This window comes from Mesoplodon mirus (genome assembly GCF_964341445.2).
Source record: "Mesoplodon mirus genome assembly, chromosome: 15".
In the NCBI taxonomy this organism is placed as follows: Eukaryota; Metazoa; Chordata; class Mammalia; order Artiodactyla; family Ziphiidae; genus Mesoplodon; species Mesoplodon mirus.
Window position 1 is genome coordinate 35,214,982 of NC_138991.1, and position 23,775 is coordinate 35,238,756.

Here is a 23,775-nt window from a genome sequence, read left to right on the forward strand (position 1 = left end):
GAATATGATGACGTTGGGTTGGGTAGGATTTCTTAAACGGGAAACCATAAAGGAAGACATTGTTACCTTCAACTCCATTAAAACTTTAAAGTCAAAGCTTTCTTTTTCTCATGGCAGGATAGCCTCAATGACGTGACAGGCGAGCCCAGTGCTGCTAACTCAGGTTCACCTTTATGCACTAGGAAAGGGCGCCACCTCCCTCAAGGCATTTTCCTTATCTGTTGGAAACTTACCATAACAAAGATTCAAACCTATCTGAACGTTTTTTCATAATGAAGATCAAATGCCCCTGATGTGAATGTTGCCCCCTTGGGCCATACTGTGAACCCATCGTACATGGGGTAGTTGCCATACACATAGCCGACAAAGGATTAGTATTCAGGAATTTTTTTTTTAACGTTTACCTATTAATAAGAAAAAACCAAACATCCCAATAGGAAAATGGGCAAAACCATGAACAGCATTCTCAGAAGAGAAAATCAGAATGGTCAGTACACATATGAAGAGATACTCAACCATATAATCAAGGAAACGCAAATTAAAATAATCTAAATGCACCTTATGCATATCTACCAGGCTGGCCAAAATTCAAAAGTCAAGATAAGAGCATAAATGGGTGCAACCTTTTTGAAAACCTATCTGGCATCAGATTCTCCAGCTGAAGAAGTACATATACTTTGACAGAGCATTTCCACTCCCAGACATACACCCTAAATAAACTTAAACATGGACCCCAGGAAACAAGGTCAGGAATGTTTGCAAATGGTAAGCAAGTGGAAACAACCCGCTTTCCATCAGCAGTAGGAAGAATAAGTAAAGAATGATGTAGTCATACGGTGGAATACAACACAGCAGGAGAAAGTGAATGAAATGCAAAATGGTGCAATACTGAGCTGATACTGTTTAAGATACATTTGTATTATTATATAATAGAACCATAACAAAAAGGTTAAACAGGAAATCCAGAACAGAGGTTGCCGCATATAGGCACAAAGGTGGTTTCAAAGGTCATGGGAATGTTGTTACTCACAGGTGTTCATTTTGTTATTTGTAATTTATGTACTCTTTTGTAAGTATGAGCTACTTCTTTCCAAAAGAGAATCGTGCTTACAAGGCAGTAGCTACATAATTCTATTTTCGCATGTCAGAAGCTGAGTATTATTTTCTCCCATCCCTTTGCATTTTTCTTCTGTGATAAAGCACATTTGTGAAGTTGTTCAAAATGGCATTTGTGGGACAGTTAGCAAGCGCTGTGCTCAGTGCTTTTCAGGCATGTGCTGCCCGGTCTTCGCCATCCCGGAAAGGAGCCGCTGCTTTGACCTTCCTGCCAGCGGATCTCCAAAGCTGTATCCATCTCTCCTGTTGGCTCCCACTGTGGGAGGACGTGCCCCTTCCTCAAACACTGGTCCCCCACCCCCACCCCGGGGCTTAGAGCCCAGCTTCTGCTTTCTCAGGAACTACAGCCCTGCAGGGACCCCCTCCTGTGTCTTCAGTCTCTGCTAGTTCCTGGAGTGTTCTCAGCAGCATTCCCACAAGTGGTAGCATGTGCCATCTCGGGAGGTAGGGAGGGAGACAGACTCCTTTCTCCCCCAGCCCCTTGGCCAAGCTTCTCCAAAGAGCCATCCATCCTACGCGTATACCCACCCCTGTCTGGCATCCACCCCGCTCTTCCTTAACCCTTTAAGTCCTCAGCTCTCTTACCCCAGTGACATTCTGCCCACCCGACCCTCTCTTGATAACCTCTTCTTTTGACATCCCGTGATGCTGTGCCCGCTGAGTTTTCTGTTCACTTCTCTGCCTATTGATTTTTAGTCTCCTTGGGCTGTTCCTCCTTTTCCCTTCAGACCTCTGAAGAACGGCCTTCTTTGCTGTATCATCTCTCAGTATCTGCCTGTGGAAAACTCAGGTTTCTCTCTCTAACTTGGTCTTCTCTTTGGAGTCCCAGCTCCTTCGAGAATGCCTGTGTGACATGACCTCGCGGTTTTCCGCAGGAAAGACTTCTTAACCCACAACCCACCTCCCCTTCTCTGGCTTCCATGCCTGCTGAAATTCCCTCCTCCTCCGACCTTCACCTTCTTGGGCATAACGCCCCAGGGGGCCTGGCCGGCTCAGCTGGAAATCCAGGACGCCTCCTCTCTCCCATGCCCCCACCTCCTCCATCCCACCTCCAGAGTGTACCGTCGCCGTCTCCCACATGCTTGTCCAGTGCCGTGTCGTGTGTCACCGAGACCAGTGGTTCCCTAACTGGTCTCTGTTCCCGCTCTTACCCACCCTACCCCCTCCTCTCCTCTATGCATCAGCAAGGATTGGGTCCTTCCTTGCTTCCAGGGCCTCCCCAGTGCCCTGGGCCTTCGGGGTGCCCTGGCCTGGCCGCTGCCTGCCTCCCAGCCCCAGCTGTTCCCCCAACCCCCCGACTGGCCCTCTCCTACTCATCCTGTAGGGCTCGCCTCAGGTGTCACCCCTCACAGAGGTGTCCTCTGACGGTCAGTCCAAACTGAGGCCCCTTTATTTCTCTTGTAGCAAGTTGTTCTGTTCAGAGTGCCTTCCTCTGTGTATGTGAGTTTTCACACCCGCCACTCTCTCCAGATTTTTCGTCTGTGTTGGCCTCCTCTCTGTACCTAGACCTGGCCCCGTTGAGCATGCGGTAGGTGCCCATTGGATGGGTGGGTAGAAGCAGCATCCTCATTTCACAGATGAGGAGACTAAGCCCAGAGCAGGTAAGTAAGGTGCCCATCGTCACATGGGTGATAACGGCGGGCCTGGGCTGTCTGGCCTCCCAGACCGTGTTCTCCAGTGATGGTGCTTGGGGAGTGGGGAGGTGGCGCCCTCTGCCCCTCCATCCTCTCAGTCAACTCCCTGGTCTTTGATAAGGACAGTTGATGTTCATTTAGCATAAAGCGCTTGGCAAGCACAACTTCAGGCTCCCTCCCCTTCCAACCAGCCCCTCCTGTATCAGATCTGGTGCTGCATGCCTGGTCCCCGTAGACATAAATATCCATAACTGTGTGCAGATCCTTTGGTGCAACCCAACCTGTGCCCCTTGGAGGAGTGGGGTGCGTGTTAACTGATGTCACAGTGTCACCTGCTGACATGGCCCACTGGAGGGACCAAGCCATCCTTTGGAATTTTCCTTTATACTGAAGGTCCACTGTATACGTAGCAGCAATGGTATTCAGAGCCTCAGTCTGGCCGTGTGAGACCCCACGTGGGCTCTGATGCTGGGTTTTACTCTCTCTGTTCATTTCTTCATTCAGTAAAACCCCCGAGAGCCGACTGTGTGCAGCTCTGGGCCAAATAGGAGCTGAGGATACAGCCGTGGATACAGTTGACAGGTGCCTGTGTCCTAGTGAAGGGACACAGGAGTGATGTCAGATGGTGACAGTGCTGTGAGGGAAGTGATAGGAACGGAGAAGCGCAGGAGAGGCAGGGCGGCTGCTCCAGAGACGGTCTTCATGGGAGGTGACGTTGGGGGAAGACCTGCGTGATGAGAAGGACCAGCCAAGCACGGAGCTGGGAGAGTGCCAGGCAGAGCGGGGAGGTGCCAAGGCCCCGAGGAGGGACAGTGCTCGGAATGAGTGGGGACCGGAAAGGAGACCTGCGGGGCTGGGGGGCCTGGGCCGAGGGAGCGAGGAAGCCAGGCCAGAGCAGCCAGCGGGGGACGGGTGGGCAGGGGTCTCACGGGCCACGAGATGGGAAACTGCCTTGAAAGGCTCTCGTCCAAAGACGTCTGAGTGCGGTGTAAAGCAAAGGACCATGCACACTTGCAGGTCCATCTGATAGATTTAATAAAAAAATAGACGAAATGGATTGAGTTGGGTAAATAGTCCATGAATTAGTTAAAAGTGACTGAGTGTCCAGGGTGCCCTGTGGCCTGGGTCTGTTGTCCTTTCACATATTTGTGCACTCACATCTAAAGGCCACGGCTAAGTAAAGCCCGGAGGTCCGAGTGCTTTACTCCCAAGAATATTTCGCAAGGGGTTAGAGGCGCTGACCCAGGCGCTGCCGCTCCGTCTGCTGTGAACTCGGGCCACTCCTGGGCCTCTTTCTGTCTGACTCTGCGCATCTGTAAAGTGAGTGGGTGAGCGAGGGAGTCGGCAGGGAGCCCTGTGGCTCTGAAGTCCCGTGTGACTCAGTGGCCTGGTACGTGGGTTGACTATCAGCAGCAGAACAGAAGAGGGGACATTTTCCAGCAATTATATCTGTTCCTCGAAGGAGCGGTCATTCAAGGTAGCGAGTTTCCCATTACTGGGAGTGTTCAGACAAAGGCCAGGGGACCACCTGTCAGGGATGTTTTCAGCTCCTACCCAGTCTTCAAGGCCCAACCCAAACTTTGGAGCCTCCGAGTCATGTCAGAATACCCTCGCCAGAAACAAACCCTTCCCCTCCTCATCTCTGGTGGGGCTCTGTTTGTATCTGTCTTGTGATTTTTGAGCCTGGAGACATTGTCTTTATTTTCTAGTTACTGGAACACAGTTTAACTAGCCCTATACTAAGCCTTACGCTTCTGAAATCTAGATGATAGGGACTGTGTGTGTTACACATGCACACACACGTGTACTTATGTCCCCATCATACCTGTACTTAGCAAGTACCACATTAAGCCTTGTGGGCAGGCTGGTAGTTGAGAAAATTGGACCAGACAGGTGGGTCCCAAAGCTGGTCCCCGGATAGCCCAACCGGCTGCCTGAGAATCACCCACGTTTCCAGAAATACAGCTCCCCGGGCTCCTCCCTCCAAGGTTCTGATTGAGCAGACTGGGGAGGGGACCTAAGAATCTGTCCTTTTACAAAGTCCCCACTAATTCTCATGCGTGGCTGATTGTAGGACCCACGGGCTAGGCTCTCCCCAAGGGCAGTTCCTCTAGGTCAAGTTCCGGGTCTGAGCGCCCGCTCAAGCACCCTTGATCCGTGTGTCAGGAGCTCCATGATTTTGCTTTAAAATGTATTTCCAGGCATCATGTCCTTGGCTTCTGCTCTGGCCAGGCTGGTCTATTTACCGTCACCGAACATGCCTTGTGGTTTCCTGCCTCTGCCCTTTTGCTAAAGTCACGGCCTCCGTTATTATAACCTTTTGCTCTTCCTCACCTATAAAAATCATTTCCATCCTTTAAGACCGAGCTACAAGTCTGCCTCCTTCGTTCCTTTTGCAGACCATCTCAGCCTGCTGCTGACTTTTTCCTTTCAAGGGCCTGCATCTTCTCCCCGAATGTGTATCTCCCTCTTTGCCTGACCTAGCTGGTTGAGGGAGGTATTCTCAGCTGAAGTTTCCTCCCTCTTACCTTCTCCTCGTTAGCAAGGACTCACCGAGTCCTGTGTTTGAGGCTTTGCACCGGGTTCCTAGTGACCCACAAGAAAAATAAGGTGGCCTCCCCTCCTTGGGGCCTCAAAGGCATCTGCCAGTTTGAGCCCAGTGTCCCTCCCCCCTTTTTTTAATTTTTATTTTATTTTATTTTATTTTTTTGCAGTACGCGGGCCTCTCACTGCTGTGGCCTCTCCCATTGTGGAGCACAGGCTCCGGACGCGCAGGCTCAGCGGCCATGGCTCACGGGCCCAGCTGCTCCGTGGCATGTGGGATCTTCCCGGACCGGGGCATGAACCCGTGTCCCCTGCATCGGCAGGTGGACTCTCAACCACTGCGCCACCAGGGAAGCCCTAATTTTTATTTTATATTGGAGTATAGTTGTTTAATAGTGTTGTCTTAGGACTTCCCTGGTGGCGCAGTGGTTAGGAATCCACCTGCCAGTGCAGGGGACATGGGTTCGAGCCCTGGTCTGGGAAGATCCCACATGCCACGGAGCAACTAAGCCCGTGTGCCACAACTACTGAAGCCTGCACGCCTAGAGCCCATGCTCCGCAACAAGAGAAACCACCACAATGAGAAGCCTGTGCACCACAACGAAGAGTAGCCCCCACTCACCACAACTAGAGAAAACCTGCGCGCACCAACGAAGACCCAACACAGCCAAAAATAAAATAAGTAAAATTTATTCACAAAACAAAACAATGTTGTCTTAGTTTCAGATGTACAGCAAAGTGATTCAGTTATACATATACATGTATCTATTCTTTTTCAAATTCTTTTCCCATTTAAGCTACTACAGAATATTGAGCAGAGTTCTCTGTGCTATACAGTAGGTCCTTGTTGGTTATCTATTTTAAATATAGCAGTGTGTACATGTCAATCCCAAACTCCCAATCTGTCCTTCCCCCCTGGTAACTGTAAGTTTGTTCTCTAAGTCTGTGAGTCTGTTTCTGTTTTGTAAATAAGTTCATTTGACAGGTGAGCACAGGGCGGGCCAGGCACCCTGAGGACACGGCAGACTCTGGCTGGAGGTCAGGGGAGGCTGCCGTCCTGACCCATTTCCAGGGGAACTTCCTTCTCAGCCAACACGACCATCTTCAGACTCTAGGGCCTTTTTACGCGCCTGGTAGTCAGGGTGACTGTGGTGGCAGTGGTGACGGTCTTGGCAGTGACGACGACCGTGTGTTTTAATTCTCTTCCTCCGAAACCCAGCGGCCTGGTGGCTGCAGCGTCTTCCTGTAGGCCCTCTCCATGATGGCTCAATTAGGGGAGCAGTAGGACTGTGGTTCAGTATTCAGGCCAGCTTCCTAATTGAAAACACATTTTCTCCTGCAAAGCTGCAGCTGGTTTGGTTCTGCTCATGCAGAAAAGGATATAACCTTGCATAACATAGGAAATGAACGGTTGAGAGAGAAGCCAAATTCAATTTCAGTCAGATACGTTGAGGCTAAGCCCGTGATCTATGGAAACCGGTGAGCGAGCCGAGCGCACGTGGAGGGGGTGCGCTCAGCAGCCCATTCATCACGGCCGCCCGCCCTGTGCTGCCTCCGCCGTCGCCGCCGCCTGCGCCACCGCGCCCGCCGCGCCTGGGCCGTGGCTGGACCGCAGCCAAGCACTCCAGAAGTTAACCTCTTAAAGACCTGGAGCTGCTTTCTGTTGAATAAATGTAATTTTGTGGTCAGAAATAAATGCTTGTGATGGAGCCGGAGCTTTGAAAACAACAGCCCGCCAAAGCTATTACAAATTGCTCCGCGCCGGGGAAGCCAACAGCATACATGAAGATTCCGAGGGTACGGCAAATTGATTTCGGCCCAGAGCTCTGCAGCTCTTCAATAAAAGTCCTATTAAGCCATTGTATGTAATGAACAATCCAGAGCAAATCTAATATTTTCAGCAGATAATTATTTTTAACATCCTCTCGGTAACCGTCGGCAGAGTTCGTGGATGTTTACAGCACACAGCCGCGCGCGGCAGGCCCTCCCCAGCCTTCCTTGGCTTCTCTGCCGGAGGACCCGCGTCAAGTGCCCTTGGACGTGGTGCTCCCTGAGGGTCCAACAGCAGACCCTGCTCCGGAACAAGGCCACGGAGGGCTCCGGGCTGCTCTCCCAGGTCCTGGCGCCCAGTAGTTGCCTGGGAAATGTTTGTTGAAATGAACTGAGTTGAAATGCAGAAAAGGGAGCTCAAAGAGCTCTAGAATAAATTAGTAAGAAGATACGCTGGCAAAGCTGACTCAGAACCTGAGGCTCTAGAGATCAGAGGGTCACAGGTAATTAATTTGAGGTCCCACGTGACAGAGGGACTGGTGCCAGTGCCCAGAGGAGCCCCAGGACTTGCCCAATTGTACTTACATTCCCTGACAGCTCGGGAAAGAGGGTCTGTATCAGGGAACCCACACTGATGGAGCCACCAAAGTGATCTTGCAGCCAGCTGGGTGGGGGTCACTTCGGCAAGGGCCACCACACCCTCCTGGACTGCTCCACTGCTCTGTTTGTGGCCAAGCTGTGACCCTGGTCATGCTAAATTATGTCATTCTCCCAGACCATGAGCTTCTGGAGGACAGGGTCTACTCATTCATTCTCTCATTCAGTGAGTGTTTACTGAACATCTACTGTGTGCCAGACTAGACCCGAACCAGACCCTAGTATGTGGTTTTAGGTAATTAACTCAGATGCGGCTTTCATGGAGCTTAACAGTTGAGCAGGATCTGTATCCCCACATGGCACAGTGCTTGGCACATAGTAGGCCCTCCGGAAATGATGGATGGATGGGGATGGCTGGATGAATGGCTGGATGGAGGGATGGGCAGTCATGTAGATGGGTGTGCAGGTAGATGGATGGATGGATGAATGGATGGGCATGTAGATGGTTGGGTAGGGGTAGGTGGATGGATTGGGGTGAATGGCTGGTTGGATGGATAGATGGATGGATGGTTGAATGGATGGATGGATGGATGGATGACTGGACAAGTAGGTGGATGGGCAGGGAGGTGGATTGGTGGATGGATGGGGATGGATGAATGGCTGGTTGAATGGATGGATAGATGGAGAGTTAACACCGCTGGTGTATAAATCAAAAGCAATCTCTGTTGATTAAAAAATGGCTCAATTCTGTGTGTTTACATTCCCAGCCCCATTCAGGAAATCATGTGATACCAGGGGGCAGTTGTGATATGAAGGTTAAAAGCACTGGACCTAGAGTTATAAGGCCTAGGTTTGAGGCCTGACTTGCCAGTGACCTTGACCTTCACCAAGTCAGCTGATCTCTCTCAGTGCCTGTTTCCTCGTATTATAAATGTGAAGAATTGGGGGCAATATATTCAAATGAGGATTAGAAGTTGTATTTGTCTGTGAGAATAGACTGACTCTAACAGTTTTTTTCCTGGACTAAAATTATCCAGCTTGTAACATTCGGTCATGTAGTATTTATTTGAATACCTTGGAATTTAAATTATTAGGGTATTTTATTTTCTGCAGATCTCCCTCCCCTTGAAAAAACTCAGTCTGGATGTTAATTAGGTTTTACTAATGCTCCATCAATTTCATGCAGTAATTCCTTAAATGAAACTGACACCAAGGACCAGATGGTCGAAAGAAGGACTGTGAACCTATGTGCGTGACTTGGGGCGGGGGAGCACGGGGACACTGATAACAGCCCAGGGCAGTTCTGTTGCTTGAACGTGGGTTATTCCATGTTCCACTTCTCCCAAATCTTCAGACTGTGCCCCTGCTCTCTTTGCCAATCATTATTTGCGTAGCATTTTGCTTCTACAAATCACCATTCCATGATCTCACGAAGCCTTCCCCCCACCCCACCCTGTTCAGCGGACATTATCACCAACCAGAGTGAGTGGGTGGGAGGGCAGTAGTGTGAGGAGTGGAGTGGCTTCCTGGAGGGAGGTCTGCGCCCCTGGCTCCAGGCGCTCGGCTCTCCTCACCTCTTGCCATCTCCTGGTCCCGTCCTGGGATCTGTGGCTCCCTCGTGCTTGTGCTCCTCAGGGAGCCCCTCCAGCTGCTGGTTCAGATCCCACCCTGCCCCCTACTACCCTGGGGCCCTCAAGCCCCATTCATCCTCAGGCCTGAGACCGCGGCTGTTTGGGGACTTGGGAGGGCAAGTGTGGGACTCAGGGCCAGGCATTGTCCCAGGGCAAATCTCTGAGCAAGGGTTCTCTTGAGAAGCAGCAGACGAGTATCACTGCCCTGGGAGCAGTCGTGCCCCTCAGGACACGCAGGGCTCAGAGGCCCAGCTGGGAGCACCTCCTGGCATTCCCATCTGGGGTGGCCCTGTGGGCCAACACCTCTAGGGGTGTGGCAGCCTACTCGGGGTACTAGACACATGCACTGCTCCTTCCTGCTCCCCTTGGCTTCTCTCCTGTGTGACCACCCACCCCTCTGGCACCTCCTCTCCAGGGAGACAGCTTGGAGTAACAGAGAAAACCGAACAGACACGTCCCAGATTTTGAAATTAGACAGATCTGGACGTGAGTCCTGACATCGTCTTTTACCAGGGTGACCTTGAATGAGTCATCTTAGCTTCTCCGTGTCTCATCCTTAGAATGGAAAATCCGCCCGGCAGAGCAGAGATGGTGCGTGTATGTGTATGTATTTAAAGATCGTGGCGTAAAGCAGGGCTGGAAAAGTGGAAGTTCTAGTTATTGATCACAGAATCTTCCAGTTCCTTCGCCCTCTTAAATTCCCCGGGAATCAGCCCCAGCTCTCGGGCCTCTCACCGCACGCCTGCCCCATCCATGGTGAGGTTATCCTCTTTCCTGAGCTGTGCTGCCACCTGCCAAGGTCTCCCTGCCTCCTGGGGTGTGGCCTTCCATCCAGAGCAAGCTCATCACTTCCCGGTTGACAGCCTCTGGGACTCCGGTACCTTTCAGGATAAAGTTACCACCCCCCACCCCCACCCTCACCCCGCTTAGCCCCCAGGCCCTCCCACTCCACCCCACCCCCCAGCTAGGCACCAGGCACAGCAGATCCTGCACTTCCAACAGGCCACTCTGTTTGTACAGGCTCCCCTTGCCCCAAAGCCCTGCCCCTCCCACCACGAAGGAAGCTGACCTAAAGTGTGCAAAAACACGAGATGCAGAACAGTATCTATAATATCCTACCGTGTACGTGTGTGTGTGTTTTAAGGGAGACAATGTGTGTATAAAGATGCTTGTAAACGCATAAAATCTTTCTGGAAGGATACTCAAGTGAGTCTTTGCTTCCCGACCAGGCAGCTGAGTGACAGGTGGACGTGGATGTGAAGGAGACCTACTTTTCACTGTATATTTATACTTTTGTTTTTGTCTCTCTCTTTTTTTTTTGCAATTAAATGGGTTTTATTATATTCACACAGTTGTGCAGCCATCACCACAATCCAATTCCAGAACATTTTCATCACCTCAAAAAGAAAACCCATACCCACTCATTAGCTGTAACTCCCCATTCACTCCACCCCCAGCCCCTGGCAACCACTAATTACTTAAGCGCTCTCTGTAGATTTGACCATTCTCGACATTTTATGTAAATGAAATCATTCAACATGTGGTCTTTTGTGACTGGATTCTTTCACTTAGCATGTTTTCAAGATTCATCCATGCTGTAGCATGTATCAGTACTTTTATTCCTTTTTATGGCTGAATATTATTCCATTGTGTGGATATAACACATTTTATTTATCCATTATCAGTTGATGGCCAATTGGGCTTTTTCTACCCTTTGGCTCTTTTGAATAATGCTGCTAAGAACATTCATATACAAGTTTTTTCATAGATACACATTTTCATTTTTCTTGGGTATGTACCTAGGAATGGAATAGGTTTAATGTTTTGAGGAACTGCCAGACTGTTTTCCAGTGTGCGTCATTTTACATTTCCATCAGCAGTGTGTGAGGGTTCCAATTTCTCTACATCCTCTCTAATGCTTATTAACTGTCTTTTTAATTATAGCCATCCTAGTGGGTGTGCAGTGGTATCTCACGGTGGTTTTAATTTACATTTCCCTAATGACTAGTGATATTGACTATCTTTTCATGTGCTTATTGGACATTTGTGTATCTTTGGAGAAATATGTATTCAGAACTTTTGTCCATTTTTAAATTCAGTTTGTCTTTTTATTGTTGAGTTGTAAGAAGTCTTTTTGTATTTGGATACTAATCCCTTATCAGGTATATGATTTGCAAAAAGTTTCTCCCATTCTGTGGGTTGTCTTTTCATTTTCTTGATGTTGTCCTTTGAAGCACAATAGTTTTAAATTTGGTAAAACCCAGTTTATCCATTTTTCACTTGTCATTTGTGCTTTTGGTGTCATAGCTAAGGTCGTGAAGATTTACACCTGTGTTTCCCTTTTAGAGTTTTGTAGTTTTAGCTTTTACATTTTGGTCTTTGATTCATCTTGAGTTAATTTTTGTCTACAGTGTGAGATTGGGGTCCAGCTTTGTTCTTTTGCACATAGATAACCATATGTCCCAGTATCATCTGTTCAAAGACTGTTCTTTCCCTACTGTTCTTTCTCTCTTGTCAAAAATCAGTTGGCCATAATGTCAGGGTTTACTTCTTGACTCTCTACTCTATTCCAGACGTACTGTCTACGTCTGTTCTTAAGCCAGTGCCACACAGTCTTGGTTAATGTAGCTTTGTAGCAAGTTTTGAGATTGGTGTAAGTCTTCCAACTTTGTTTCTCTTTTTCAAGATTGTTTTGGCTTTTCCATATGAACCTTAGGATTGGCTTGTCTTATTCTTCAGTGAAGCCAGCTGGGATTTTGTAGGCATTGCATTGTACCTGTGGACCGATTTGGGACTTTTGCAATCTTAACAATATTAAGCCTTCCAATCCACGAACATTTCTTAATTTCACTTCCAGATTGTTTTTGGCTAGTGTATAGAAAGACAGTTGGATTTCGTATATTGATCTTGTCTTGTGCAACCTTGCTGAACACTATATATGTTTTTATATCTAAACTTTTTTTTTTTTTTTTTACTATATACATAACATCTGTTCACAAAATAGTGTTTTTAAAATCTCGGGTAGGCATTCGTCCTCTGGGAAGCCTTTCCACAGCCCTGCTGCAATTTGCCTATGGGGGGTAGGGGGTGCGGCACCCTCCACCCTGTGTCCTCTGGGGGCAGAAGTGGAGGCTGTGGCCCCGGAGGCTAGGCTAGCACACCTCCTGGCACGGTTTAGCCACTCCTTGAACGATTGTATTGACAGAGTGAAGGGATGAACAGACTAGTGAGTCAGACAGGCATCAGCACGATCCTCCTCTGAAGTAAACACTGTGCTGTTTGCAGAGGTTTTCCTGCTGTGTTAAGCTGTGATCTGCCTTCCTGTAACTTCTACCTGTTGATTCTGGTTTGTGCTCCAGGGGGAGAGAAGCTGGCTAATCCTTATTCCCCACAACAGCCCTTCAGGTATATGTCGACAGCCAGGATGTCAGATGTACGTGAAAGGACGTGGTAAACTGTAAAGGAAGAATGACATGCTTGCGGCTGTTTTATTGTCTTTACTACTCCCTTGCTGTCCCCTCTGCCACAGGTCTTCTCTGTGGTCCCACATCCCCACTCACTCTTCGTGGCACTCTCTTCTGGAATTCTCCAGGCTTATTCTCTTAGGATCTTTGGGGTTGGGGGCATAGTTAAGGAATATGTCGTCAGTGTATATAAGACGTGATTTTGTGTCATTACCCAGGTCTACACTGCACTGCCTTTACAACCAAAACTGTCCTCTGGGCTTTGGGCCCCCTGCTCTGAGCAGTGTAGGGATTTCCAACAAGTCCTGTTCAGTTCTCTGCGATGGGGAGAATCTCCAACGCGATTCTTCCTCCCTGCGCTCTGTGTGCGAGTTGGAAGTCATGAGGGAACGTGACCTTGAGAACCAAAGCTGGTGGTGGCAGCTGGGCTCCCACTCCCGTTTCCAATCTCTCTTCTCTACACATCACTCCAGAGGTGGCCAGGGGGCCGGAAGAGGGTCCCCTCCCCACTGGTGTCCTCTCTCGTCTCCCCATAGAACTCTCACGGCAGTAGCAGGACTGGTACTTGCCAAGCATTAAGTAGATGTGCACTTAGAGAAGAATTACTGGGCTCTCGGCTACTGAGATCTTCTTTCAGAAAATATGTTCCTCTCTTACGTGGCCGGGTTCAGTTAAAATTAGAACTCGGAAGCTGTGGCTGCGTCCGCTTCTGTTTTGGACAGGACCTTGGTCAGTCTCATGCCTTCTGGAATTCCACGTGGCTCTTCACATCATGTTTTGCTCTGGAAGGAATTCTGCAGCCAGACGTAGAGACAAAACTGTTCTCTCTTTTCCCTGCAGCTCTCGCTGGTCCTCACTGGCCCATAGTCCAGCATCGCACATCGATTTGAAAATTCCGTCAATGGTCTGTGTTTATTTCTAAATCATCAGCTTGTAAATTCCCAGGGTGTAGGCTTACGGATTGTTCCTGAGTGTGCCATTGCTACCGTGGTATCTTAAATGTTGTTTAAGTGTCTCTGTCCTCCAAGACCTTAAGCATTTTGGTTTCTTGCTCAGTTTGATGGCAGAGGGGGACGGCCTGTGGTGTAGTGGGAAGGGCGCTGATTTGGATTTATTCAGGAAGACAAAGATGTTTACTCACCTACTGCAAGCTCCTGACCATACCTCACATTTATTTCACATTCCTCACATTTTATTTCACAACTCAGCAATTCACTGAACAGATGAAGAGACAGAGGTGTAAATAGTTTAAGTAACCCGCCTCCAGATCCTCCAGTAACCAGCACCAGGGCTGGATTCAAACCCAAGTCTGCGTTCCTTCAAAGCACGCATTCCTTCCCCTGGCTGCGCAGCCCCCATCCTCAGCTCTGTGCTGGGGTGTCAGCATGTGGGGAGGAGGGGTTGCTTGGGGACCTGGTTCTGAGTGACTTGGTCAGTTTCTGCATCTGAGAAGTGGCGCTGCCAGCACAGCGGCCCTGTCACCATTGCACAGCACAAGAGTTCTCCCCATCTTGCAGACAAAGAAACGGAGGCACCAAGAGGTTGACTCGGGTTGAGGTAGCGTACCTCTGTTAGCGCTGGAGCTGGGGCTCGGCCCTGCCCTTCTGGCGCCATATCCAGGTCCTGGCGCGGGTGCCTCTGCCCTGCCTGCCACCTGTGCGTGGCAAGGCTGGACGACGCCCTGAAAGGATGAGCCATTTCCATTTCAAAATACGCTGCACTGGGCAGACATCAAGACCCGTCATTCTGTTTGGTATCTTTTTGGTGATCCCTGGGCCCTTGCACCAAGTCCATGCCGTTGTCCGTCTGTGCTGCACAGCTGGTATGACAGGGCTCTCTGTGTGTGGCCGGGGGGGTGGGGGGTGGGTGTGTGGCCCAGCTGGGCTGTGCCCGGCATCCACAGCGCTCCGCTCAGGGTACCCAGTGAATAGCATCCCTTTCACCATGAACTGGGTGAGCAACAGGCGTGGACCCCAGACTCAGGCCACCCCTGGAGAGATGCTAGAGTCACCGGCCCGCAAGCAGAGCCTCTGCGTTAACAGCAGCTGCCGCAGGGCTCCATCCCTCCCAAGAGCTGGGCCCACTTGCAGGCACTTTGCACACATTTCTTTAACACTTACAAAAAGCCCACGAGGAGGTCTAATTTTCTCCATTTTAGAGACGACATCCCCTGGCTGGTTCCTCTCTACCCGCAAAGCCCCTACCTGCCCTCCTCTCCACTGACGCTGCCTCCCCAGGGTCCTCTAGTTCTGACAAGGGCAGTTGGCTCCCCTAAACCAGATCAGAGCTGGACTCTCATGACTCCCCTCTTCTTGGACTGAAGTGCAGTGGATAGTAACAGCCTTCTTGAAGCTCTTGATGGTAGGAAACTACCTTCTCCACCCTGAGCTTCCACAGTCATCGATGCTGCAGGAGTCACCAGTTAGTTTTGAGGAATCCCCTGGCCTGGGCAGCCTGGAATCTACCCTCCTTCATTCACAGACATGCCCCAGGTGGCCTCCTGTGCCAGTCAGGACCTGGGTGCTAGGAGACAAGAGACGAAGGTGACGCTGGCCTGGCCTGGGACAGACCACAGGGTGGTGGAAAGGAAGCTCCCAGATGGGAAGCATCATCGCTCGGTGCAGGAAGTGGGCAGAGAGGGATTCACAACAAGCTCAGGTGGCACAAGAGCCAGGCGACCAGCAGTGTCTGGGGAAGTCGGGAGGACCCCACAGAGGAGGTGTCATGTAGGCCAACCCATGAAGGGAGAACTGGGTCCCCCGTGCCTGGGGTGAAGAATGTTCCAGGTGGAGGACCTAGTGTATGAAGACCGGAGGGTGAAGGGGCAGGGCATTGGCGGGAGGGCGAGACCTGGCGTGGAGAAGCATGGGCAGTGCTGGGATTTGGTGGGAGGTGAAGTTGGCAGCGTAAACAAGGGCCGTGTTGGGAAGGGTTCTGGAAGCCCAGCCCAAGGAGTGTGGATTGTAGTGGGGGAACCAGGAGAAGCCGTTAGGACAGGGTGGCTACGTGTTCCTTCTGGGCTCTGGGACGATGACCCAAGGCCACCGTAGAGGATGCCTCATGCTCCATGGCAAGGAGAGGCCGCCGTTGGGGAGATCCTCTGAGTACTGGTCTGCAGTGTCCAAACTGGAAGTCATGGGGTGGGGGCTTCAATTAAGGCTTTCCCTCCATCAAAGGAGGAAAAGAGACTTTAATTCTGAAATTGATTTCTAAGGCCAGGTGAGCAGGACTTCTTGACTGATCAGTGGCTGAGCCTGGAAGAGAAGGAGGATCTACACATCTGTCAATATTACACTATGTGATCCTTTTCTCAGTTCTAAACAAAACATCTTCCAGTTAAAATTCAGGCTTGTATTTGATCTCCCCACATTTCCTTCCTCTGCAGAGAACTGGAGACTTCTACTGAAAATTCGAGTAACAAACCCCAGAGCCTCAAACCCATTCATGTTCTGAGTTATAGGTGGGTGGGGGATTTTCTGCAGGGAATGTCCTTTAAGACATAAGCAAGCCCCTGAAATGTTGCAGCAACCCTCTGGAAATGCTGTGTAAGAGGCGGTCTTAACAGGCTAATTCTTTTAAAAGTGGTGATTTCTTTCATACCAAAACTAATGCTTCGTGAATTCTCCTTTAACCCCCTGAAATTTTGATGCTTAATTTAGTTGATACTTGTATGCTGTTTCTCCTCCTGAATACAGCATGGCTCAGGAATTGTCACCAGCACTGAAAACCAGCCTGTGACTAGCTCTGCACTGTTGTCACGTCTTCTGTCTCATTCGATTCTCTTAGGGTTCCTACAAGGCAGGTATTCTCATCAGTATCTTTTCCTAGACACATAGAAAATGAAATTCATAGAGGCATAGGGTATGTAGCTGGCCCAGTATTTATTCCAAACTGCATGATATAGCCATGTCTTAAATCCATTGTTCTGGTTTTAAATCCTGTGCCCTTTCTCCCTTGATCACATACCATCTTCCCCCCTGCCCTGCCCCTGGCAAAGATAAACAATCAAGCTTCACAGCAGACAAAGAGAAATCCTTTGGCCCTCACGATATTGGTCGTTTATTCCTTATTTTTACTTTGTGCCGTCATCTTAGAGACGTGATCACCTGTTCGGACTTGTAATAGGCCGCTTTGCTGGATCGCTCTGCAGTAACAAGCAACCCTAGATCTCAGCGGCTAATGGCAACAAGAGACGATTTCTCATTCATGTTATATGTGGGCTTTGGGTTGGCAGGATGGCTCTGGAACCATGTGTTGTCTTTACTCAGAGATCCCAGTGGAAGAAGCGGCTCCTCTAAGGTCACGCTATTCTCACTGCAGAGAAAGAGAGCGCACCAGAGCTGAACCACACACACACTCTTAAATCTACACTCAAAGTGTGTGGCACCACCACTTATATTCCACGTGGTCAAGTCTGCCACCCGTGGGCCGGGAAGCCCCCCACAGGTCACGTGGCAGTGGGCAGAGACGTGAGATGCCCCCACAGGGAGGGCGGACAGTGAGGGGAGCAGTGACTCATACTGCACACAATGCCCCAAGCCCCGCAGCACAGGTCTGCTGGCTCCCAAATGGTCGGGTGCTCCCTCACCCCTTCTAAATCTCGGGGGTGTTGCAGTCGATTTCCATGAACTTGGCCTCTAAACCTGGTCTCTGACTTTTCATCCTATTGGAAGCAAATATTGATTGAGATTTGGAATAAGATAACCTTTCTGTAGACCTTTTTCTTGAATTTTCATCCTTATTACAGAAAAACCAAACTCCGCATTACAAAAGTGATGCCGTTGAAAGGGTAACTGTTGGATCCAGGAAACTCATGATAGAAGCACTGGGCCTCTCTGTAGAGTGGGGACGTGGAGCTCCCTGCAGGAGGCTGGCCAGGGCTCGCCAGGCATGCACGGTGGGGAAGGAGGCCTCCCGTGCGCTGGCTTCAGCCAAGTGGCTGTCATCATAGGAGCACGTGAAACACACGCCGAAAATCAAAGAACTCTACGAGTTGAGCATTTTCATAAAGACTTAAAACTGCATCCCTTAACCATTCGATCACTTCTGCAGGTAAAACAGTTGACCAATTTAGGTAAATTTTCATTCACACAATAAAAATGTATGAAACACCTACTACATACTGGTCGTCGGGAGGAAAGCCTAGGGTGGGCTCTCAAGGAATCTAAGATCTCCCAACGGAGGAGCTTTGTCTGCAGTCCTGGACCTTCCGGGCAATCCCATATGGTGATGGGAGTGGCCGGCAGCCCAGAGATGGATCAGCTGAGCCTGGAGGATCAGAGGAACATTCCAAGGAGGCGCCTTCCAGGCTGCGGGGAAATCGCTCTAGTGTATTCAGGGAACAGGGAGTAGCCGGGCGTGGCTGGAGTGGGAGGCGTGGCAGGAGGTGAGGTCGATCTCTGGAGCAGAACAGGTTTTACCCAGGGCCTGAGCGCCGTCAGAGATTCTCCAGATCTGTCCCGGCTCCGCCGCCAGCAGCCCCTCTGTCCTTTGCCACCGCTCACAGTGGCCTTGCGGGTGGGGGGATGGTACAAAGGATCTCTCCCTCGGGTTATCTTTGCACATTAAGCAGCCAGAATGTCTAACCTAGGATCCGACTTTCAACCATCTGTGCCTAAGACCTCACTCCAAACCTCTTCTCATTCATAAACCTCTCCCCCCATGTGAGGGGGTGCCATGCCGAGTCCTGGCTCCAAGGCAGGCACAGAGGGCGTGAGGATGAAGATGACCCCTTCTCTTTCCTCCCTCACTGAAGGATAAGGAGGACAGACAGGGCTCTACTTCCCTGCGCCAGGCACTGAATGCTTCACCCACCCAGCCCTGGACCGTGCAAGGCCGGCCAGCCTGGCCCCAGGGTAACCCGGCACATGCATCCTGGGGCCAGTGAGACCTGCACTGGCTCTGGAAGCATGGCTAGGCCTTCTAGGGAAGGCCCACCCCAGCAAAGGTGGGGCTGGGAAAGGGAGAGGACAGACCAAAACTCAGAGCCCGAGGCCTGTTCTTGGACAAGGGCAGAGGCCGTGGGGGAAGTCAAAGAGTGAGCGAGCAGAGAGCCTCACAATCACCAGAATCAACAAATTCTTCCGGGTTTGGAAACCTTAGAAGGAAGCTCGGGAGACCTCATCAAGGAGTAACTCACCCACGCGTGGAGCTCTCATCACCTCTCTTAAGAAACCTCAGTCCAGTTGCCTAATGAGTTAAACTCAGCAGCCTGGCCTTGTTCTCTCAGGACTGGGTTGAATGTTCTTGCGTCTGTGGAAAGGGGACGGGAAGACGACGCAGATTCATGGTTCCCGTACTAATTTGCTAGAGCTGCCGTAACCAAGTACCGCAAACTGAGCAGCTTAAACAGCAGATGTTTACTTCTCACAGTCTGGAGAGCAGAAGGCCAAGGTCAGGGCATCGGCAGGGCTGGTTCCTTCTGAGGAGTGTGAGGGGCTGTTCCAGGCCCCTCCCCTGGCTTCTGAAGGTTTGCTGGCCATCTCTGGCATTCCTTGGTTTGTAGGTGCATCACCCCAATCCCCGCCTTCACGTTCACATGGGGTTCTCCTGTGTGCGTGACTGTCTCGGTCCAAATTTCCCCTTTTTAGAAGGACAGGTCCTGTTGGATTAGGGCTCCCCTTAAGGACCTCATCTTCACTTGGTCATCTGCCAAGACCGCATTTCCAAATAAAGCCACATTCACAGGTACTGAGGGTTAGGACTTTCAGGGCAGGGGCACAGTGCAATCTGTAACAGTCCCAAGTGTGTTGTGTAGATTGCCAATCCCACGTCCCCCCTCAACAACCCATAAGGGAGCGAGAAGACAGCGTTCAGGATCCTTCCAGATCCCATCCTCTGCCCACTCTAGAGGCAGCCGCCTTTGTGGGCTCAGAATCCCTAGGAAGCGGGGGGCCCTCCCTAGGCAGATCCGGAGCCGAGCAGAGAACCCTCTGTGTGTTGAGAGGCGCAGAGAGACACCAGGGCCCCTGTCCTGCTTCCTGGGCAGACTGCTGCCCATGGCACCTCTCTTAGGAGGTGGCAGAAAGGCCCGGAGCGCAGGGAAAGCTCCAGACGTCTGGAAAGGCAACTCCAAATATCCAGTTTTACTCACAACACCTATGTAGGTGGTGGTTAGGTACAGTTGAAATAATGCTATTAAGACATTTTCCAAATTTTGTAATAGACATTTGGAAAGACTTTATATGTTCATGAAAGCACAGTACAAAATTTTCCATATGGTTTGATTTCAAATATACACACAGACATTTGTGACAGCTTTATTGAGATGTAACTCACATACCGTGTAATTCACCCATTTGAACTCGGCAGTTCATTGACTTTTACTACAGTCCCGATCAATTGTAGAGCTTTTCATCACCCCAGAAAGAAACCCACACCCCTTAGCCGTCATCTTCCCGGTCCCCAACTCTAGACAACCACTAATCTACTGTCTCTATAGTTTGCCTACATGCCTACATTTCATTCAGAATTAAAGGGAACTACAGACATAGAGGCATGACTTCCACTGGTGAATGGCAGGATTATGGTGTTAATTTTCTCTTTATTTTTTGATATATTTCTAATTGTACAATGAGCATGAACTGCTAAGAATCAGAGGGGAAAAGGAAAAAACCATTTTAAAAATAGAGAGCCATCTTATCATTTTTAAGTAGTCCTTGTGGATTATTCAGAAAACATGCCCAACACCTAAATCACAAGCTTATTTTATTGGGGGGTGGGGGGAACGTGGCTGAGTTCTCGGCGACTGACTTCAAGTAGGAATTTTCCAGCACAACTTGGTAGAAGTTGGAAATGCATGCATTGCCCTTTTTTGCTCTGTATTGGGTTTCCTGAGACCTGCCCTGCTCCCCTTCCCACAGCCTTTGTGTCCCCCTCCCTGGGGTCTCGCCATCCTTAGTCAGGTGACCTCTCTCAGCCCTTAACAAATTGTTGGTTGGCTCAGGTGAGAGGCCCTGTAATTACACCACTTCCTTATCCCTCTTTAATAACGTTGGAGACAGAGTATGATTCTGTGAGGGGACAGGGGGATATATAATTTAGTGTCCTTTTCCTGAGCCGATGTGGACTCCGTGCATGTGGCATCTTGCACGCTTCAGGGGTAAAAAGTGATCTGTTGTCTCCGCAAGCATGTTATGGAAGCAAACTACATACTGAGTCCATCCAACCACAGAAGCCTCTTTAGATGTGTGTCCATCTTGCTTGGGACGCATCACCTTTCTTTGACGAAGAGACTTTTCACTGGAGGGAAACCAGCTCAGCTGGGTTTGTTTATGAGACGCACTGATCTGGCCACCGTCACAGGAACTCGCCATTGCCGAAGCTAGAAACCTGGGCACCATCCTTAACTCACCTGGACCCTCCATGTGTCACATCAGCTCAGCTGGACCTAATCTCTCTGCTTGGCCTCCTTCCCTCAGTCCCCAGCGCCACTGCCCTGCACATTCTCACCAGGGCAGCGGCAACAACCTAGGAATGGTCGCCTCCTTCAGGGCCCCTCCTGTCCTCCTTCCACTCTGACTCGGGCCCAGACGGTGAAGGTCATTATCCTCCACCTGCACTGACCCCCTCACCTGTCCAGTCTCACACCCATGTATCCATGTCCACACACACACACCCCGAGCAGCCCCACATTCCCTGGGGTTACAGCCCGATCCACAGTTCTTAATCTGGATTCTATGGACAGAACACACGTGGACACATGAGTGTCCTAAAGTAGAGTGTGTAACCCTGTGTGTGTGTGTTTCTAGGAGAGGGTCCTCAGCTTTCATAAAATTCTTTTTTTTAATTATTTATTTTATTTTAATTTTTGGCAGCTTTGGGTCTTCGTTGCTGCACGCAGACTTTCTCTAGTTGCGGTTTGCAAGGGCCACTGTTCGCTGTGGTGCGAGGGCTTCTCATTGCGGTGGCTTCTCTTGTTGTGGAGCATGGGCTCTAGGTGCGTGGGCTTCAGTAGTTGTGGCACATGGGCTCAGTAGTTGCGGCACACGGGCTTAGTTCCTCCGCGGCATGTGGGATCTTCCCGAACCAGGGCTCGAACCCATGTCCCCTGCATTGGCAGGCGGATTCTTAACCACTGTGCCACCAGGGAAGCCCCGGGTTTCAAAAAAATTTTAAAGAGGACCTAAGGACCCCCAGGTTTCAGAACTTTGGTGTTTGAATATTTTCCTCCCCTTTCGTGTCACCTCTTCACCTGGTGAGCTGCTCTCGAGGACTCTGCTCAAATGTCACCTGCTTTCTTACTTGACGTCCCCTTCTCGGTGTCCCCATGGCTCTGCTTACCGAGCACTTTCCCAGCTGGGATTTCACTAATCATTCACATAACCTGTTCCCCTACTGGACCCCGAGCCCCTGGGGCTGAGGGCTGTCCCTCTGTCCCGCCTCCGGCACAGCGTCTGGCATGTGGTCAGCTCATAGTCTACACTGGTGGAAGAAGGAAAGAGACCACATTCTCCATGGAGAGTCCCCACTCCGTCAAGCAATGGGACTGCTCCTGCCTCGCTCCCCTTCATGGGTGGGCCCACGTGAGTTGCCTCCCTCTCGCATGTTTGCAGACGTTTAAGAGGTTGAAGGCCCAGCTGTCCGGCATTTACATGGAGCAATCAGACTTCCATTTGACGTGTAATGATTTTTAAATTACCTCTTGACAAATTTTGAGCTCTTTGTTTTTCTTTTCTTTCTCCCATTCCTTTTCAGATTGATGCACTGAGTAAAAGAAGCAAAGAAGCTGAGGCAGCCTTCTTGAATGTCTACAAGAGATTGATTGATGTTCCAGGTAAGCCCAGCGCTTGTAGCCCACCTGTGGGCATTGTGTCTGGTGAACCAGTGGGCTTCTGGCTGATTCTTCTCAGCCTCCCTAAGGCAATTTCCCCAGGAAACTGGGGAGTTCTGGGAATATGAATTCTCCAAAACCCAGACTTGGGATGAGTATGGAAATCAGATGCATATTTGCTGAAGTAATAGAGTTGCCTCCAGTTGATGTCTTTGGAAATGCAGAAACTCAGACCTGCGGGGCTACCTTTAGCTTTGGTTTAAAATGCTGCACGTTTCACAGAGAAGAAAGAGAACCCGTGTGTGCGCTATGCAGACGTCCTGGATATTCACGATTCTGGGCTGACCAATTCCATGTTCAGGAACGGCCCTGATAGGGCACCTGGAATGCCTTGCTCCCCTTCCAGGTCATCCAGGGAATCAGTGGCCTCTGGCCAAGTCTTTCACTTAATATCCAAGGGCAAGCAGTAGCCCATTTAACTACAGTATATATGGGTTGTTTTTTCTTTTGAAGGAACTAAAGAGTTAAAATTTTAATAATGCTTGCTATGCATTCAGAGAGATAATGGCTCCCCATTCCTTATTCTAGAAAAGTGAGGCGGGATTTAGAGTACCCACTGGTCCCATCGATCCTCTGTTCTCGGGTGGTCCACTCACCTAATCCGTGGGGAGGTGATGGACACGATCACATGGGTCCCAACTCAGTCCTGAAAAGACTCAGATCTGAAAATTAGCCACTTGAATGTCATCCTCTGCTGACCAAGGAAACCCAGTTACCACCACCCTCCCCTCCCCACCCATTAGAGCTGCTCACTTGCCCTCATTAGGAATCCTCTGTGCGTCACTGATATTACTAGAACTGCTTTAACAAAGCAAAGCAGAAACAAGTCTCCTTTGTTTCTGTATTGTATTCTAATTCAGGTCCACTAAGGGCTTTGCTGTCCCCTCTGGGAGCCGGGGTTAACAGAGGCCACACCAAGCTATGGACAGCAGAAAGTACCTTAGACGCTTAGGACAGGGGGTAGGGAGATCCAGATTCTCCCGCCAGGGCCTTGTTGTGAGGTCTTGGTCACATCCCTTTTCCCTCTCTGAACCTCAGTTTTCTCATCTGTAAAATGGAATGAGGTAGGGGAACCACCTAGTGATGGAGAGGGGTTGTCTTTGTTCTAACCTTTTGCTGTCTTATGAGCTTACCCCGCTCTTAGTCCCAAATTCTAGCCCTTTGATTTTCTGCAGGAGTTTGTATCC

General features: G+C 50.1%; 1 protein-coding gene across 15 annotated transcripts in view; it reads left to right on the forward strand.

Moving 5' to 3' along the window:
* The window catches only part of CUX1 (cut like homeobox 1), a 374,351-nt gene that overhangs the window by 179,733 nt on the left and 170,843 nt on the right, over nt 1-23,775 (forward strand). For all 15 annotated transcript variants that reach the window (XM_082644032.1, XM_082644034.1, XM_082644031.1 and 12 more), the window contains exon 4: nt 22,453-22,531. In XM_082644032.1, the coding sequence (XP_082500158.1) occupies nt 22,453-22,531 (79 nt within the window). The remainder of the gene's footprint in view (nt 1-22,452; nt 22,532-23,775) is intronic.